General features: G+C 42.2%; 1 protein-coding gene across 5 annotated transcripts in view; it reads right to left on the bottom strand.

Moving 5' to 3' along the window:
- The window catches only part of large2 (LARGE xylosyl- and glucuronyltransferase 2), a 144,046-nt gene that overhangs the window by 63,075 nt on the left and 62,247 nt on the right, over positions 1-18,724 (bottom strand). For 2 of the 5 annotated variants that reach the window (XM_061884104.1, XM_061884113.1), the window contains exons 2-3: positions 8,162-8,335; positions 4,498-4,772 (exon numbers count right to left, since the gene is read on the bottom strand). In XM_061884104.1, the coding sequence (XP_061740088.1) occupies positions 4,498-4,772; positions 8,162-8,261 (375 nt within the window). In that variant the 5' untranslated portion in view covers positions 8,262-8,335. Of the gene's footprint in view, positions 1-4,497; positions 4,773-8,161; positions 8,336-18,724 lie in introns of those variants that run through there. The other 3 variants (XR_009803781.1, XM_061884090.1, XM_061884123.1) reach the window with 2 other exon arrangements.

The raw sequence follows: 18,724 nt of genomic DNA, 5'->3' as shown, positions 1-18,724 counted from the left end.
TTCTGTAACAGGCAAATAATTTCATGTAGGCTAACATTACCTACCTATGTCTTTTTCTCATTTCTCCTCCTCTTCTTTTCTCTTTTTTCTTCCCTGGGCACCTGAAAGTTTTGGCCGTTTTGACATCTTGTGTTGAGTTTTTTGATGTGGTGACATCCTAAAAGAGTCATGATACAGGAAGTGAGGGGCGCACCGTGCGGGGGGAGATAGGGCGCGTAATGTTGTAACAAATAATATTTCTATTAAATAGGCTTTAATTTGCATTTTTATTGACGAGGGATCATTTCTTTTGTATTTAGAAATAATAGTACCAACTATATATTTTTTCTCCAACATTTGTGGCACTGGCGTGGCGCCCCCTGATGGACGGCGGCCTTAGCATTTGCCTATACGGCCTATGCCACTGGCCGGCCCTCCCATGTTGTAAGGATCTGTACAGAATACATGGAAACTGAAAACATCCCAGTTCTTGCATGGCCAGCCTAGTCACCGGACATGTCACCTATTGAGCATGTTTGGGATGCTGTGGATCGGCGTATATGACAGCGCGTTCCAGTTCCTGTCGAAATCCCTATACGAAGGAGATGTGTTGCACTGCGTGAGGCAGATGACCAGATATAGACTGCCCCCCCAGACCTCATTAAAGCAAATCAGCACATTTAAAAGCAGCCTGCATGTACACAGAGCCCTAGGAACATTGCGTATCTTTTTTTCCCCGTGTTTAAAGAGCATGCACGCCTGTGCTGCTTAAACCTATCACTCTTAGAAGTATAGCATGTTTAGCACCATGGTGATTACATGTGCAGTGAAGGGTACATTATTTCTAAAATCACTAACGCACTAACGAGCCAAGGAAACCCTTTTGCATGTTTAAGTGCCAATATAAAGCACTTGTGGAACAAAGCACAAAACTCTTGTGGCATTATAACGCAGTTAATCATGGATATATCAATCAATCAATCAATCAATGTTCATTTATATAGCCCTAAATCATATAGTGATATAGTGCATGTGCGATGAAGTGTATATTGACTTTAACATCATTACACATTAGGAGGATGCTGCATCATGTTTTTTTTTAGTTGCTCGGTCACTTTTTACACACGTGTAAGGTGGCACCAAGTTCCATCTAATGGAAACAAATGGAAGCAACACACCTGAGGTCATGGTTTGTCATTAAATAAGGACGAAAACATTACGTAATGTTAAATCTTTCTTATGACACAGAGCTAAAAGTATAGATTGTCTCATCAGATGGAGGTTTGACAGCAATCGTATTCAAACAGCTGACTGTCATTAGTGCATTTTGATGTGTCTTTTTGATCAATGTGGAGTGAAATCTGCAGCATGTTTATGTTCAAACATAGAGTTATAGTGTGTTTAAAGCCAGCAGGGCAGTGTTGTTGAGCTTTGGAAATGATAGCAGACAACCATGACATCATCACAAGTCTCCGTTTGTGCCGTGTACACGCATACGCTAAGCAGAGAGTTTTTCAACGCTACGCTTCGGCCAGTGTTTGCAGAAGTCTGCATTTTTATGGACAAAAGTATGCGTTTGCACATTAACAAGATGCCTAAAAGTAGAGATAAGTATGCGTTTATGTGTTCATTAAGTATCTGTGTTTGTGTGGACATGGCCTAAGACACACCTAATCATGCTGTTTAATTAGCATCTTGACATGCCACACGTGAGGTGGGATGGATTATCTCAGCAAAGAACAAGTGCTCATAACATAGATTTACACAGATTTGTGAACAATAATTGAGAGGAATAGGTGTTTGTGTATATCAAGATTTCAATCTTTGAGTTGAACTCAAAAAAATTAAAAATTGGAGCAAAAACAAGTGATGCGTTTATATTTTTGCTCAGGACATTTACCTTTAAAGTAAGGTGTGGCCTAAGGCAGTTACAATTTGGGCCGTCAGAGCCAGTAAGACCTTCTCTGCTGGCCTAACATAACCAACATTATTTTTTAATCTACTTTCCCTTAAGTATTCATATTGTCTTCATGTCATATTATGCTCCTTCCAGTGCTGTTGTTTTTAGGTTAGATTTTGTACCCAATCAGGATTAAGCTAGTTTATGTTGCCATGATGTCCGAAATGCGGGCGTCTGTGCACTGTAATTGAACCGGCACATAGAGTTGATAGATGATTGCGACAGCCAATCAGATCACGAGTTGTTGTCAGTAAGGCCTTGTAGCCGGTCTCACATTGAACGTGACATTTACGCGTCCTGTGATTGGATACTCACGTGAGAATCACTAGTGAGTATGTAATCATAAGTTGTGAGTTGCGAGAGCAGGAAGTGCTATCCAAATCAACAGAGCCGCACCGGAACCACTCGCAGAGAAACCTGATATGTACTCGCTTTATTAAACCCACGATGGCCGAAGAAGAGCAAAACGTTGATTAGGTTGCACTTTGTACTGGCAAGGCCATATTCAAGAAGGACATTTCAAGAGAAGCTCGATCTCGTGAGAAAAGGTCAGCCAACCCTTGAGCTAGCTCGCCTGTGCCAGCCAGTGAAATGGTCTTTCCTTCGCTTACAATCGAATCAACCTTTGGCTTCTGGCTTCCGGTGGGTGCTGCAATTAGTAAGTTCCATCCATCCATCCATTTTCTACCGCTTATTCCCTTTCGGGGTCGCGGGGGGCGCTGGCGCCTATCAAATATTTTTATTTTATTATTTACTCACGTTTAATGTTTTTTACAATTACTTTCAATTTGACAGTACCACGTAAATATATGTTTTAATTACTGTTGCTGGTTTTTGATTTTTAGATGCACTGGAAAATAAAGTTGATTCAATGCCCAGTTGTGCACAAGTCAATCAATCAATCAATCAATCAATGTTTACTTATATAGCCCTAAATCACTAGTGTCTCAAAGGGCTGCACAAACCACAACACGAACCACTACGACATCCTCGGTAGGCCCACATAAGGGCAAGGAAAACTCACACCCAGTGCGACGTCGGTGACAATAATGACTATGTAAAACATGCTATATGTTTACCAAACAATCTGTCACTCCTAATTGCTAAATCTGATTAAATCTTATACGTCTAGTCTCTTACGTGAATGAGCTCAATAATATTATTTGATATTTTAAAGGTAATGTTTTAATAATTTCACACATAAGTTGCTCCTGAGTAGAAGTCGCACCCCCGGCCAAAGTATGAAAAAACTGTGACTTATAGTTCGAAAAATACGGTAATAATATGCTCCCTGAAGTGGTCCAGAAGATGTTTCAGATGTGAACCAGTAAATATGTATATCATATAAAGGTGCTAATCTATGGGGTTATTAACAATAAGAAATAAAAATATGGAATACTTTCATATTTCAAACTATCTAATCCATAATTGTACGAGCATATTAAAAAGATTCTTACACAAGCAACAATGTCACACATGTTATATGTGCTGATGTTGTTAGAAAGTCAAAATTAAAGTCTTGACAGCTTATTTCAAATCCTGCAGTTTCATTTGCTGCTGCTGTTCTCACCAGCACACTTGTGTTTCTTACACTGCTTCTTATAAGAGAATCTTTCACCACACACACTGCAACTCAACACTTTCTCTCCTGGGTGTGTTCTCATGTGTGCTACAATGTTTGATCGGTCACAAAAGCTTCTGTTGCAAATTGAACAGGAAAAAGGTTTTTCACCAGTGTGTGTTCTCTTGTGTCTTTTCAAAGTCTGACTTTGTGTAAAACCTTTACCACAGGTTGAACAGTAAAAAGGTTTTTCACCAGTGTGTGTTCTCAAGTGTACTTTCAAATCATGACTGTGTGTAAAACCTTTACCACAGGTTGAACAGGAAAAGGTTTTTTCTCCAGTGTGTGTTCTCATGTGTCTTTTCAAATGTTGACTGTGTGTAAAACCTTTACCACAGGTTGAACAGGAAAACTTTTTTTTTTTTTTTTTTTTTTCACAAGTTTCTGTATAGTATTTCTGCAGCCGTGGTGATGCAGCAACATAAATTATGGTATTATGAGAGGAATTTAAAAAAAGCCAGACTAAGTAGGACATCAATGAAGGCCTAAGTGTGAAATGCGTGGCCCGCCAATGCAATTTGCTATGTATACAACAAATGATGTGACATTACATTACAAAAAACATGTTTTTGTCCAAGAAAGTAATGATGGCAACACCCAGACGAAATCTTGGCCAATGATATTGATCATAAGCCTGGTTTTACTGAAACCATTCACATCTTTTAAAATCTTTTTTTTTTGAGTTTAAAGTCTGTACTTTTGACACAAGTTAAAAAGGAGTGTTGCATTATTGTATCACTATGCTGCTTCCCCGTAAGCCTGGCACAGAAACTTTACAGTCATACTCCAAAAGAGCATAATCACTGAAGAAAAAACACCTGTGAAATGCTGTATTTCATTGGTATAATTCAGAACTTCCATGTGATTGAAGTCGGCTATAAATTTTGCGTAATGTATTACAGTATATTACATAAATAAAATAGTAGTGTTTCCTGACCTCACACTTTTGAACGGTGGGCAATCTTTCACAGTCTGTGTGGTTGTTCTTGTCCTCAGCTGTGTTGTATCCATCCTTCGATCCTGTGTCAGCAGAGGTCCCCCATTGTTGGTTGCCAGAGTTTCCCTCACCTGTCTGTGATTGGCTAAGCTGTAATTTGATCCGTCTGTTCTCTTCCTCCACCTCTCGAACCCGAGCCTCAAGGACAGCTCGTTCCAGGACTGCAGATACAGGTGTGTCCGTCATACAGGGAGGAATTAAAATGGAGTGATCATCTGTGAAAGGGCACAAAAAAATCTGAAAATATGTTTCTCTTTGTGCAGCGTGTCCTCCCCAGATTGTATTACTTCTTGTGATGGGTGCAACATGTCACATCTGCAGCAGCTCCACAATTTGTTATCATCATCTATTGCTCTTATATTTTTTCTAGTATGGAATTATTGATCTTAACTGCATCTTTGTGCCTTACCCTGTTAATCCATTGGAGCTGCCCCTTTTTTGGTTTTGAGCTTGTTTTTTTTTGGTCACTTAGAAATAAATTAGGATAGACTTTTACACATCCCAAAATTACATTGTTGCAGTTCATGTTTTACATACAGTAATAGCTAAAAGTCAAGTGTAACGATAAAAAGTGGGTAAGTAATAAATACTACATACTAGAAAACTTCTTCCAGTCTGTGGTAGGCAGTGCACTGTACATTTTAGTGGTTTGCTGAGGGTGGAGCACAGGCTAATTGAATATCGGTTGGATGGAAACACTGATCCGTATAACGGGACAAGCTATTAGCATGCAGTTAGAGGTGTTTGTAACAGTGAGAGACAGGAGGTCACCGGACAAACTGCTCTCAATTACAGACAATCCTGTCCATCCACTCATCAGACAATACAGGAGAAGTGGAGCTCATTCTCCAAAATACTTCTGTAGACCCGCTCCCACAGTTAACGATACAGGACTTCATTCATTCCACACTCCATACTGTACAATACCTCATCATTCTGTAACAGATAACATTGATTTATTAATGTTATTACTTGCTCAATGTCATCACACCTTTTTTTTACAGCGTAAACTTATGTTGTATTTATTATTTTTTTGTTATTTTTATTTATTCTTATTCATCCTGTCTCTTTGTAATTATGTTGCATAGTATTTGTGGCTGTAGTGTAACTAAGAAGCAATCCAGAAACTTGAAGGTTCCTGGTACGAATCCAGCTTCAACCATCCTTGTCATGGCAAGACACTTCACCCACCTTGTTCCTATTGCCACTCACACTGCTGTATGACCGTGAATTAATATATGGTAGTGGTAAGAGGGACCGTGCTGTAGGCGCAAATAAGCAGCCTTATTTGTGTCAAATTTAGCTTACCACCAATACGGTGTGAATGTGTAATGAATGAATGATGATCCCTCAATTCTCACTGCAAGCGATTTGAGTGTCTTCGCCGCAACAGACTGGTGCACATTCCACATCACCGCCGACGACGCACTGGTCTGCCTGTTGATTTGATTTTATGATCCGCTCTTCACTCCTCCGTGAACAATACCCCAAGGTAGTACAACTCCATTTTGGGAAGGATCTCGTCCGCAACCGAAAAGATGACACTCCACCTTTTTCCGGGTGAGAACCATGGTCTCTGACGTGGAGGTGCAGATTTTTTATCACACTCAGCTGCAAACAGATTCAATCAGAGTTGAAAATCCTGGCTAGATGAAGCCAGCAGGACAACATCTTCTGCAAAAAGTAGAGACCTAACCCTGCGGCCTCCTAAGCAGATCCCCTTAATGAACTGACTGTGCTTAGAAATTATGTTCATTAAAGTTCTGAATAGAATTGGTGGGCAGCCCTGACGTAGTTCAACCCTTACTTCAAACGGATTCGACTTACTCCTGCAGTGCAGACAAAACTCTGACACTGATCATACAGGGCGCGGACCACCGCAATCAAACTGTTCGATGTCCCATATTCCCGGACCACTCCTCCAAGTCTCTTATCACTGACTGGTCAAACTCCCATGCACCCTCAAAAACTGTGCCGCGAGTTAAAGAACATATGAGCACACATTAAAACATACAAAACTCAAGACTTTCAACGCGAGGGCGAGGCGGGCATTCAGCTCTGACTGCAGCAACCAGGTGCTCTGCTTTTATATCGCATGAGTTTAAGTGGCAAATATGTTGGCTGAGGGTGGGTTGTATGCATGCTAAAATGCTCCCCTCAAGTCCCGCATCTAGTATGTGTGTGTGACAATCATTGGTACTTTAACTTAATAGTTTATGGAAGCCTTAAATCTGGAAGTCCCTCCAAACGGCATTGGCGTCATTTCGTACAGTGACATTGCAATAACACATTTGGTTGATTTTGAAGCATCCAACATTAGTCCAACAGAGTCAAACATCCCACGTGTCTTTGAAGGAGGCGGGGAAAGTTTTAGAGAGGCTTTCGCTGAACTGGTCAAACTGGGTTTTTTTCATAATGGAATTGTAGATCAGGATTATTTGAATTACGGCAAGCAGACGCATTCCAACAGACGTATCTAATTTAGTTGTAAATTTTGGCTCTCAAATGGATCATCATTTCTGCCCTGCAAAAAGGAAGGCTTCTCCAAGATGTAATCCAGTTTACGATTGCCCACAGCTCTGCCGACAGCTCTGCCGACAGCTTTGCTCACCCTATCAAACATTTGATGCATCTTTGGGGCACCTTGAATGGCTTCCGGCATCTTCCGAAGCAACCATCACTATTTCTGCCAACAAAAATTAAGAATACTATCACTAATCACTGCAGACATCATGACAGCCAACAACAACTATTTCGGGAGAAATGCAGATTGAGAACTTCATCTTTTTTAGCTTGACTATATGAAGGATGAAGTACAAGTTTTAAAAGATGGGTGTTAAGCAGATCCAGCTCTAGGGAAACCCTAAACTAAATTATCATGCAGTACTATTGGTAAGTGCTAGACAAGAAATCTTACAATCTTTGCTTTCACTGGGATGCAGAAAGATGCACAAGATGTGTACTCCCTGTTCATCCGGTAAATTCAGCATAATCTTCACTATTCAGGTAAAAATTTCTGGGATACAATTATTAATTTACCACTCCTATCAATTAGCAACTCCCAGCTATGTTTTCCAGTCTAAGTTGAATTTCAAAGTTGACCAACTTTTGAGTTATGGCCACAACTTTTTACTTAACTGGTGTGAGGCGTAATTTCTGATCCAGCATTAGCTTTTCAAAACTCTGAGGCGATTCAACAGCAGGAGTGGTAGTTCAGTAGCTAGCTTGCTTCTCGCAAGTGGCCAAAGAAGCAGTGTGAGTGTCTCTGCGTTACCAAAAGTAATTCTTCTGTGTTAGCTTTCAAAGTAGCAACATCGCTTTAGCTTGGTGACTATGCAGGTCACCGCATGTAAATGGAGTGCTGCTGGTGGTTCAGGAGACATTGTTAGCCGTTTATTGCTATCAGGTTTTTCTCAATTCAAAATGCACAGAAAAGAGAAGTACGTGTGTTCTTGTCTCACATAAGGTTTGTAAATGATGGCGTAAAAAAAAAAAAAAGGGCAGCTCCCAATTAACTCAACCGTGAGCATCATCAGTATCTAAATCCGAGTTCATGTATGTAGTAGTGTGTATGTAGTACTTCTCCTTCTTCCTTGGTACTTACTCTCAATATTTCCAGACAGCAGGTAGAGCCAGGTGAGCAGCACAACAGCTGTTAGAGACGCCACTAAAAGCTTTAGATGTCCACGACACAGCAGGTTCATGATGGGATGGCGACAGAGAGCGTTGAGGAATAAAGGTGTGGAAGGAAGCTCAGGTAGAACGAAACATCCTCACACTGGAGAGGACAACAAGAGAATTTTATTGTTGGTATTATTCTGTCTTCTACATGTATTTCATTTATAGCTTTTTACAAGTAGGGACTTGAAGGATTTGGGAGACAGGCTTATCCCACCAGGCACAATACATTGAAACGATTGTACAAACTTGTCCTTTAAACTTTACTTTGAAAAATGTTGCAAAGTATTTTGAGACAACATTGCTGTCTAACAATGGATCATTTTTTTTGGGTTGGGAAATGACCAAATTTAATGGTCAAATAAATGTCAGAAACAGACGTTACCTAATTCAGTAAGTTGTCAATCCTGTTTCAATGTTTTGTACCTGCTGGCAAAACAGTCAAAATACAATAAGGTAATCCAAATACATCACAAGAAAATACCATAAATCAATATATCAACTACAAGTAAAAAATCAATCAATCAATAAAAAAGATAGAGGTTGTATCTTTTAGAAGCAAAGTTGTTTATAACAATATTATTGGAGACCTGTCCTCCAATCAGAAGAAGCAATCAACATTACACCACAAGCAAGACATTTTTTGCACATTCTCTGTTTTCTACATATGTTGCGGATTTTGTTGCAATATCTCTGCCAATTTGAGGACTTTTTGTTAATTTTGAATGTATACTTTGTATTTTGATTGAAATTCTGGTCACCTTGAAATTCCGTAAAAATTAAGTGTTTGTGTTGTAATGTTCATGTGCCATTTTTGATCAGGCTGCACCGTGACCACCACTAGGGGTTCAGGCGGGGTCCTAGGCAACGGGGCCAGTGGTGTTTTGACAGCAGTAGAACTAACGGCCGTGTATAATGTACCTGTGTGGTGGGCTTCATTAAAACTTCGAGTTGAGCAAAAAAATATGTGTGTTTTCAATGTTTTAAGAATCAGTTCAAGTACTGTTTAAGCAACAAACACAAGGACTGTCCCAATACAACTTTTTGACTTCTGATACTATACCAATATTGAAGCCTTGAGTATTGGCCAATACAGATATTAGTCCGATACAATATTGGTATTATTCATACATGCTTTTATTTTGTTTTGTGAAATGTTTGAACAAGTTTGATCAAGTGAGATTACTGAGAGAACAATGGCACTCTGCAATGGACTTTAGCTGTCTGTAAATAAATGATAAATGGGTTGTACATGTATAGCGCTTTTTCTACCTTTAAGGTACTCAAAGCGCTTTGACACTACTTCCACATTCACCCATTCACACACACATTCACACACTGATGGAGGGAGCTGCCACGCAAGGCGCCAACCAGCACCCATCAGGAGCAAGGGTAAAGTGTCTTGCTCAGGACACAACGGACGTGACGAGGTTGGTACTAGGTGGGGATTGAACCAGGGACCCTCGGGTTGTGCGCGGCCACTCTTCCACTGCGCCACGCCGTCCCAAATTTAAGTGGACTTTTATTTTTGGCGACACCTTGTGGCCACAATAATTAAGCTCACAACAAACTGGGTTTAATGATGCAAACACGTTTGTTAAAGGATACTTTCTGATCAATCAATCAACCAAAGTTTACGTATGTATCCCTTAATCACAAGTGCCTCAAAGTGCTTCACAAACCACAACAACATTCCCGGATTTGAACCCACACCATCTAATGCACTTCTTCCCTGTGGACTTTGTATCTGTAAGTATTATGCAACTATAATTATTTAACACTTGTTTATATTGACAAAGGTGATGCTTTCGACTGCAATGTTGTTCAATTAAGGAAATGTGTTATGTATATCTAGCTTGTGTGATATTGTGTGTTTAGCTGTCGTGTAGCTGCTAGCTCCTATAGTAGCCTATAGTCTAACATGTTTAACTTTTGAAAATGACTAGACCAAAAAGCAAGAAAAGACCAACTTTGAGTGCCCTTCGGAGCTTTGTACAAATAAACACGCTGCAGGACTGCTTGTATTGGAGAGCTTACTGTATATCATACATTTTAGATGCAAACCGATATAATCCGATACTTGTTTTTTGCTGATAACAAACCGATATTAATATTGGATCAAGACACCCCTAAATCACAGTTTCAAAAGTACCAATTTTGTAAGAGTATGCAGTAAAATGTCAACAATACACATTCTTGCTCGACTTCGAACGCAAGTTCTTGCCAGGCCTGTCTCTTTCATCAGTCTTTCTAAATCGATTAAACTGTAACCGACTAAGAACCGGATCTAAGATCCTAATACGACACGCTAAATTGCGTGTATTATACATATTGTCTGTGTTGCGTCTCTTTTATAAAGACTGTGTACAATTAATAAAAATGGCAAAAGCTGGCACTATGTGCCCATGGAAACACTCATTTCCCTTCACATTCATGTTATTAGGCACTCCAACCAGTGAGGTTTTGCAATGTTCAACAAGCAGCACCGAATGGAATTTGTAACACTTTTTCTGCGTTATAGAATCGCATTGAAGACCACAAAAACTATTTTGAGCTCACTGACGGCTCGCTCTGCAGGGAGGTAGCTGACCATCACAATACCATAGCTCATTCATGCATCTGTGATGATCCAAACACAATAAAATGCATATGCTACTATGTTTTTTCATATAGGACAGGGGTGCCCACACTTCTCCTACAGGCGAGCTACTTTTCAATTGACCAAGTTGAGGGGATCTACCTCATTCATATATATCATTTACATGTTTTTATTTATGAAACATACGTTTTTGTTAACATATTAAAGGTTTTTAATGATAATGCAATAATGTTTAACACATATAGCAGGGGTAGGGAACCTATGGCTCTAGAGCCAGATGTGGCTCTTTTAATGACTGCACCTGGCTCTCAGATAAATCTTAGCTGACATTGCTTAACACAATGAGTAATGAATAATTCCGCTGGTAATCACAGTGTTAAAAATAACGTTCAAAATATAAAACATTCTCATGTATTTTCATCCATCCATCCATCCATCCATCCGGTTTCTACCACACCTGTTCAAGAAGTTGCATTAATGGTAAGAAGTGTTTTATTTATTGTTGGTTAGCCTCAGAATAACAATGTCATTAAAAAGAATAAGAGACTTATTATACCCTAAAAATGTTGTTCTTTCTTAAAAATGCACGCATATAGTTGTATTCAGTGTTAAAAAAAAAAAAATATATATATATATGGCTCTCACGGAAATACTTTTACAAATATTTGGCTTCTATGGCTCTCTCAGCCAAAAAGGTTCCCGACCCCTGACATATAGAGTCCTTTCTTTCATGAAGACAAGAATATAAGTTGGCGTATTACCTGATTCGGATGACTTGCATTGATTGGAATCCGACAGAAGTGCGGATAACGTCTGCATTTTCAAATGGAGGAGAACAAAAGTCCTCCTGTCTCTCCAATACCACATGAAAGTTCAAGATTCAAGATTCAAGATTGTTTATTGTCATATGCACAGTTAAACAGACGGTTTGCGTACAATGAAAATCTTACTTTGCCAGTCCACCCTTCAATAAGTCACACGTTACTTAGCTAAAAATAAAAAATAAAAATTGTATATACAAGGCACAGTAAGTAACATAACATTATTGCACATTCTGATTTACAGTCAACAGTATAAATATGGAGGTGACCTTGGGTGGGTTGGTTTTTGGCATCTTATTTGTCCAGATTCCATTCTTGTTTTTATACACTTTACAAGAAATCCATTAAATCCGTAGCTTGCTAGCTTGTGCACGCCAGCTTTCTGAGACTCTTATTTTGGTAGCGCAGGGAAGAGGAAGCAGCGCTTTTATTGTGAAGATAGGAAGTGTGCAGTAGGTGTTTAGAGTTTTGACAGCAGGTACGGCGCAAATTAATAATCAGCTGGCAGCAGCCAGTGTCATCTCACGAGACCCTCAGGTGTCGTGAATGTCAATCAAGTGACGAAAGTGACGTCTTGGTGAAGATTGAGGATCGCTAATTTTTAGGTCTATTTTTCTAAATGCCTGGCTGACGATCGACTAACACATCCTCCGCGATCGACCGGTAGCTCACGATTGACGTAACGGGCACCCCGGATATAGGAGATATATCCATCCATCCATCTTCTTCCGTTTATCCGGAAGCCCAGACTTCCATCTCCCCAGCCAATTCGTCCAGCTCATCCCGGGGAATCCCAAGGCGTTCCCAAGCCAGCCGGGAGAGATAGTCTTCCCAACGTGTCCTGAGTCTTCCCCAAGGCCTCCTACCGGTCGGACGTGCCCGAAACAACTCCCTAGGGAGACGTTCAGGTGTAATCCTGACCAGATGCCCGAACCACCTCGTCTGGCTCCTCTCATGTATATACGAGATATATTATAATATATTTCCTGAATTAAAAAACAAACAATTAAAAAAAGAATTAAAATAAAAGCAGACACCAAAAAACTTTAAATACATTTGTTTCAATAAGCCCTTTAAGTCATCCAGCATTTAAAAATGTATAAAATCATATTGCTGAACAGACGATATATCAATTTTTTTTTTTGACAGCCCTTATTTGTTAGTAGGACAGAGCAGCAGCGTGGTCGACTCCTCTTTCACAGCCATTTCTGCCCGACTGCCAGTTTGAACGTCCTTTCTAGACGTTATAAAAATAGACCCAAAACAGCAGCTGCTGTACAGTTTTAGTCTTGACAAATCAAACTGAATGTGCTAATTTATTAAGTGTGCATTTTCTTCTCCCAGTAGTGTGGATGTTCTGAAGATCAGCACATATTCTGCATATTCATAAAGACAAAAACACCTAAATGGATTTTGTAAACATAAGCGACACAACCCTCTGCGCACTAGCTCAGTAGATCAGGTTTGTGTGTGCTATCTAGTTTGCACTTGTTGTAATACATGCAGATCTTCAGTAGATGAAGCCCTTACAGTAATCATTACAATAATCTAAACTCTTCTGGTTCATATAATCAATTGTGCGAATTACATATTTAAAGTACCAATGATTGTCACACACACACTAGGTGTGGCGAAATTATTCCCTGCATTCGACCCATCACCCTTTCATATCTAATTATTCCTCCAAAGACTGGAATAACTTTACAGAGTCAGTAAAAGTTTAATCCACTGCCTTTTTGTGTTCCTGACCCCTAAATTCCACAGGACGCGTCACAGTCGCGGTGCATAATCGTCGCGGAACAGCAGCGCCATTCTCTGTCCGGTTAACCCCAACGCTGTTTTGTTCGGCACAAAACTTTTAAGAGTCTTGCGAATCTGCGCATAACCATATGATAAAGTAAACGCTGAGGTAAACACCGCAGAACATCTCGAGTTCTGCCGTCCATCTGACGGCATTGACTTGAATTGACTTGTGAAAAAGACAACGGTTTTGCCTCGCAGGATGACAAAGTTATTTTTTGTAGAAAGCAACACACAACATTAACATCATCCCTGGCAAGCAACGTAGACACACACATCTCCCACAAATCAAGCCCCTGCCTCTCCGTATCAACTAGCATTTGACACAGGACCCCCGAATGCACACATAGCTGTCCGGGACATGCCTATACAAGATTTTTTATATTGGACCTCCAGAAATCAGCATTTGGTTCAACAAAGTATAATAATGCTTGAAAACTTTGTACAAGTTGACTTCATGTCTGTCCCCGCCCAATAGGATGTTTAAAAGTGTAAAACTAGATCCACCTTGAAGACAAAGTTGTGTTTTGAAAATAAACCGGATAACTTTGTGTCGAACACAATCAGATTTTAACTAAATTGATCTACTGTATTGCGGCGACCGGGAAAATAGAAACTGCATATACAAACCTTAAATGAGTAAATTAGGACTTTGCGATGTATCGATATACACGATATATCACGGGTTTATCTCTGTGCGATATAGAAAATGACTATATCGTGATACTCAAGTATATGTTCTCACGCAGTTGCTTTTAACTGCGGGCATTACACTACAGGCTTTTCTCGCTCTTTCCTGTCTCTCCTTCTCACAGACAGCAAGCGCACCTTCTTACACACGTCACATACTGTCACGTCATACGTCACATACGTATAAGCCCTCGCGGAGCAGAGATGTAGCAGCATGGGTAACGTTAGCTGTGGTGCTAACAGACCCGTGCGAGTGGTAATACAAGAGAAAGAAGAAGTAATTCCCAAGAAAAACAGCATGGGTTTATCGTCTGGCGGTGGTTTGGCTTCAAGTGGGAATATGTCAAACAAACAACCGTAATAAGTCAAGCATGCGGCAAAAGCGTTGCTATTAAAAGTAGCATTACTGCTAATATGTAGCATCATTTGAAAAGTCACCTGCTAGAGAAAGAAAACTACGTACTACGCATGTCAACATCTCCGTTCGGTGCCACACGCCCACACCATCAAAACGCCAAGGCAAACATTTCCACATTAACACCGTATGAAAAAAATGGTCAACAGAATTTAATAACGTCCGTAGAAACCTACCAAAAAGCGAAGGACGAACACTATTTGATTTCCTATTATGCAGCTCATTTTTATTTGACACTTAAAATGTCTTTGACAGTCTTGCACTTTCTGTTTTAGAAATGACATGAACGTTTGTGCCATTGCTCAATAACTGTTTAATAAATTCAGTTTTGGTCAATTGACTTAGTTGTGGTGTCCTTCTCTGCATGAAAGTTTAAAATGACCATAGATTAAGGCAGTATGAACAATAATGTTTTAATGTAGACACATAGAATCATCATACTGCTGTGATTATATGTATCAAGTGTTAATTCAAGGCCAAGACAAAATATCGGGATGTATATCGTGTATCGGGATATGGCCTAAAAATATTGAGATATTAAAAAAAAGGCCATATCGCCCAGCCCGAGTGTAAATTGTATATAAAAACAGAATACTGTTATGGGTCACACTCCTGGTGCCTCCCCTCCTACTGTGTGCCCTGACGAGCACAATGCGGGCCACGCACACGGCCGCTCTCTTTCTGCTGCGGGCGTGCTTCCGCGCGGCTGTGTGCAATTAGCAATCAACGCACCTGCCTGTGATGAGTGATCAGCCTTCATAAGCCTGCGCAACCTGAGATCCAATGCCAGAATATAGCTTCTCGTACCTAGAACACTTTACGTCATAAATGGGTTGTACTTGTATAGCGCTTTTCTACCTTCAAGGTACTCAAAGCGCTTTGACACTACTTCCACATTTACCCATTCACACACACATTCACACACTGATGGAGGGAGCTGCCATGCAAGGCGCTAACCAGCACCCACCAGGAGCAAGGGTGAAGTGTCTTGCTCAGGACACAACGCAAGTGACGAGGTTGGTACTAGGTGGGGATTAAACCAGGGACCCTCGGGTTGCGCACGGCCACTGTGCCACTGCGCCGTCCCACTCCTTGTCGTCGAGTTATATGTCTCATCATATGTCTCGTCATATGTCTCGTCATCTTGGACCTCTTGTGGATTCCCCCTTGCCTTCCTGGACTTCAACCATCCGCCTGCCTTCCACTTGGATCTCAACACGCACCCTCAACACCCTCTGGCCACCACGCTCAGATAAGTTTCAGACTTAGTCACACGATATCTCTTTGGTATAATTACACACCGTTCTTACACACTAAGCTGTCATTAAACACGCTGACAGCTAACAACGTCATCGCCTCTCGGTCGTCTTCTTCTCCCGCTGTCCCGTCACAATACGTTCTGGCCACGACAGAACCAAATGGCAAAGACATGACACGTACCCTGCTCACCTCCCAAGCCTCCTTCATCCCCAGTGTCGCGGTCATGCACACGGCACTTCAGCAGCACCAAGAGGGCTTTTGCGTACAGGAGAACAAACTGGATGCTGCTTTTGCTAGCCTGTTGGCTCGACTGGACTTGATCAATTCGAGCGAGCCGCGTCCGGTGCTGCATCCCCCATTCTGACCCCTTCCTTCTGCGAGCCTAGTCCCAGAGCTTTTGAAGGGGATTTTGAACTTTGCCGTGACTTCCGGTCCAGTGCGACATGTTTTTTTTGTCACCAGACCTCCCATGACACTTCTGATGGGGCCAATATAGCCTTTATTTTTTTCTCTGTTGACTGGAAAGGCTCTCCAGTGGGCCATTGCAGCTATTGACCAAAACCTTGGTCTTTTGCTGCTTTTCGCTCTGAGTGTCGGGCAGTTTTTCACACCGCCGATGGAGGAGACGCCGCCTCACGTCTTCACTCCCTCCAGCAAGGCTCTGGTTCTGTTACAAACTACACCCTGAAGTTCCGCACCCTCGCCGCCGACAGCAGGTGGGATAATAAGGCCTTGTTGAGCGCCTACTTTCGGGGCCTCTCCGAAGATATCAAGGACAGATTGTTGCGAGACCGACCGGCCACCTACCATGACCACCTCCAGTTGGCCCTGCTCATGGACCAGAAGCCCGCGAGAGGACCAGACGGCCGGCGTGGGAGACTCGGACCACTTCCTACTCCCCTATTGTGGCCAGAGATCGGGCTGAAGGCGCCCACTTGGCAGACCAGTCTGGATTTTCCCCCGCACCTACCAGAGGGGTGGAACCTATGCAGTTGAGCAGGACACGACTTGGAGGTTCCGGCAGCGCCTGTGCCTCTACTGTGGTTGTGCTGGTCACGTGATCCAGACCTGCTCCACACGAGCAAAAGATCAGGCTCACTAGTAAGGGGAGTTCTAGTGAGCCACACCACCTATCCACAGGGTCGCAGTGACCCTATCATTCTTTTTCCCGCAATGTTATCTTGGAAGTCGAACAGTCTGAAGGTGGGAGCATATTTGGACTCTGAAGCAGATGAGAGCTTCATGGACCGTGATTTCGCCTGTCAAGCCGGGATTGAGCTTCTGCCCCTGGACAAATCTTTACGAGATCAGGCCTTGGATAGGTATTCCCTGGGACCCACCCCCCACCATACAGCACTGGTCACACTAACCCTGTCAGGCAACCACACGGAGCAAATCAGCTTGTTGATTCTCCTCTTGTCCTCAGCCGTTCATGGCTTCGCCAGCACGACCCTTATATTTCCTGGAGCTCAAGGAGGAACCTAGCCTGGAGCATGACCTGCCTTGCTAACTGCCTCAAGGCAACAGCCCCTGTCTCGGAAAACCCCAAGATCAAGTCATCCCCAACTGACCTATCTGGGGTTCCTGCTGTCTACCTTGAACTTACAGCTGTATTTAGGAAGGCACAGGCACTATCACTACCCCCGCACAGACCATACAACTGTGCCATTGATCTCGTACCTGACGCAGTACTCCCTTCTTTCCGCCTGTACAACCTGTCCATATCCGACCTGTCCATATCCGAGAAGAAGGCTATGTCTGACTACATCACGGAATCACTTGCATCTGGTATCATCACCCTCTCCAAATCACCGGTAGCCGCTGGATTATTCTTTGTCGGCAAGAAGAATGGGTCCCCACGTCCATGCATCGACTACCGCAAACTCAACTTTATCACGGTCAAGAACCCGTATCCTCTACCACTCATGAGCTCCTCTTTCGAACCCCTTTGCCTCTGCAACGGTTTTCACCAAGATGGATCTCCGCAATGCATACCATCTTGTCCGGATTAGGAAGGGGGACGAATGGAAGACGGACTTCAACAAACACCTAGGCAACTTCGAGTATCGGAACATGCCCTTCGGCCTAACGCCCCAGCTGTCTTCCAGGCTCTTGTTAATGAAGTGCTGAGAGACATGCTCGAGAAGTTTGTGGTTGTATGTCTTGACGATATTTTGTTCTTCTTTCACAACCTGCAGGACCATCAACATCACGTCCGCCTTGTTCTCCAGCGCCGCCTCGAGAATCGTCTATTCGTCAAGGCAGAGAAGTGTGAGTTCCATTCTTCGTCGGTAAACTGCTTGGGTCACATCATCGATAGGGGTAACATCTGAGCCATACCCAAGAAGGTCAAGGCAGTGGTGGAGTGACCCCAACCCACCACTTGTACTGAGTTTAGGAGATTCCTAGGCTTTGCAAGGTTCTACCGTCGCTTCATACTCGACTTCGGCAAGATAGTCGCGCCTCTCCACGCACTAACTTCTACCATCACACCTTTTGTCTAGATTAAGGAAGCAGACAGCACATTCTTGAGCCTTAAGAGGAGATTTAGTTCCGCTCCCATCTTGGTACACCCTGACCCTGACAAGTCGTTCACTGTAGAAGTAGACACATTTGATTCCGGGATTGGGGCAGTATTGTCTAAAAGATCAAATGGGAATAGAGTGTGGCACCCTTGTGCGTTCTTTTCCAGACACCTAACCCCAGCCGAAAGGAACTATGATGCAGGGAACCAAGAACTATTGGCCGTCAACGAAGCTTTGGTCAATTAGAGACACTGGCTGGAGGGGTCCAAACATCCGTTCCTGGTCCTGACCGACCACCGAGACCTCATCCACATCCGTTCCTCAAAGAGACTTAACAACAGGCAAGCACGGTGGTCACAGTTCTTCGGCCGATTCGATT

Source organism: Nerophis ophidion, linkage group LG02, assembly GCF_033978795.1.
Source record: "Nerophis ophidion isolate RoL-2023_Sa linkage group LG02, RoL_Noph_v1.0, whole genome shotgun sequence".
In the NCBI taxonomy this organism is placed as follows: Eukaryota; Metazoa; Chordata; class Actinopteri; order Syngnathiformes; family Syngnathidae; genus Nerophis; species Nerophis ophidion.
This window is presented reverse-complemented; position numbering and strand designations above follow the sequence as displayed.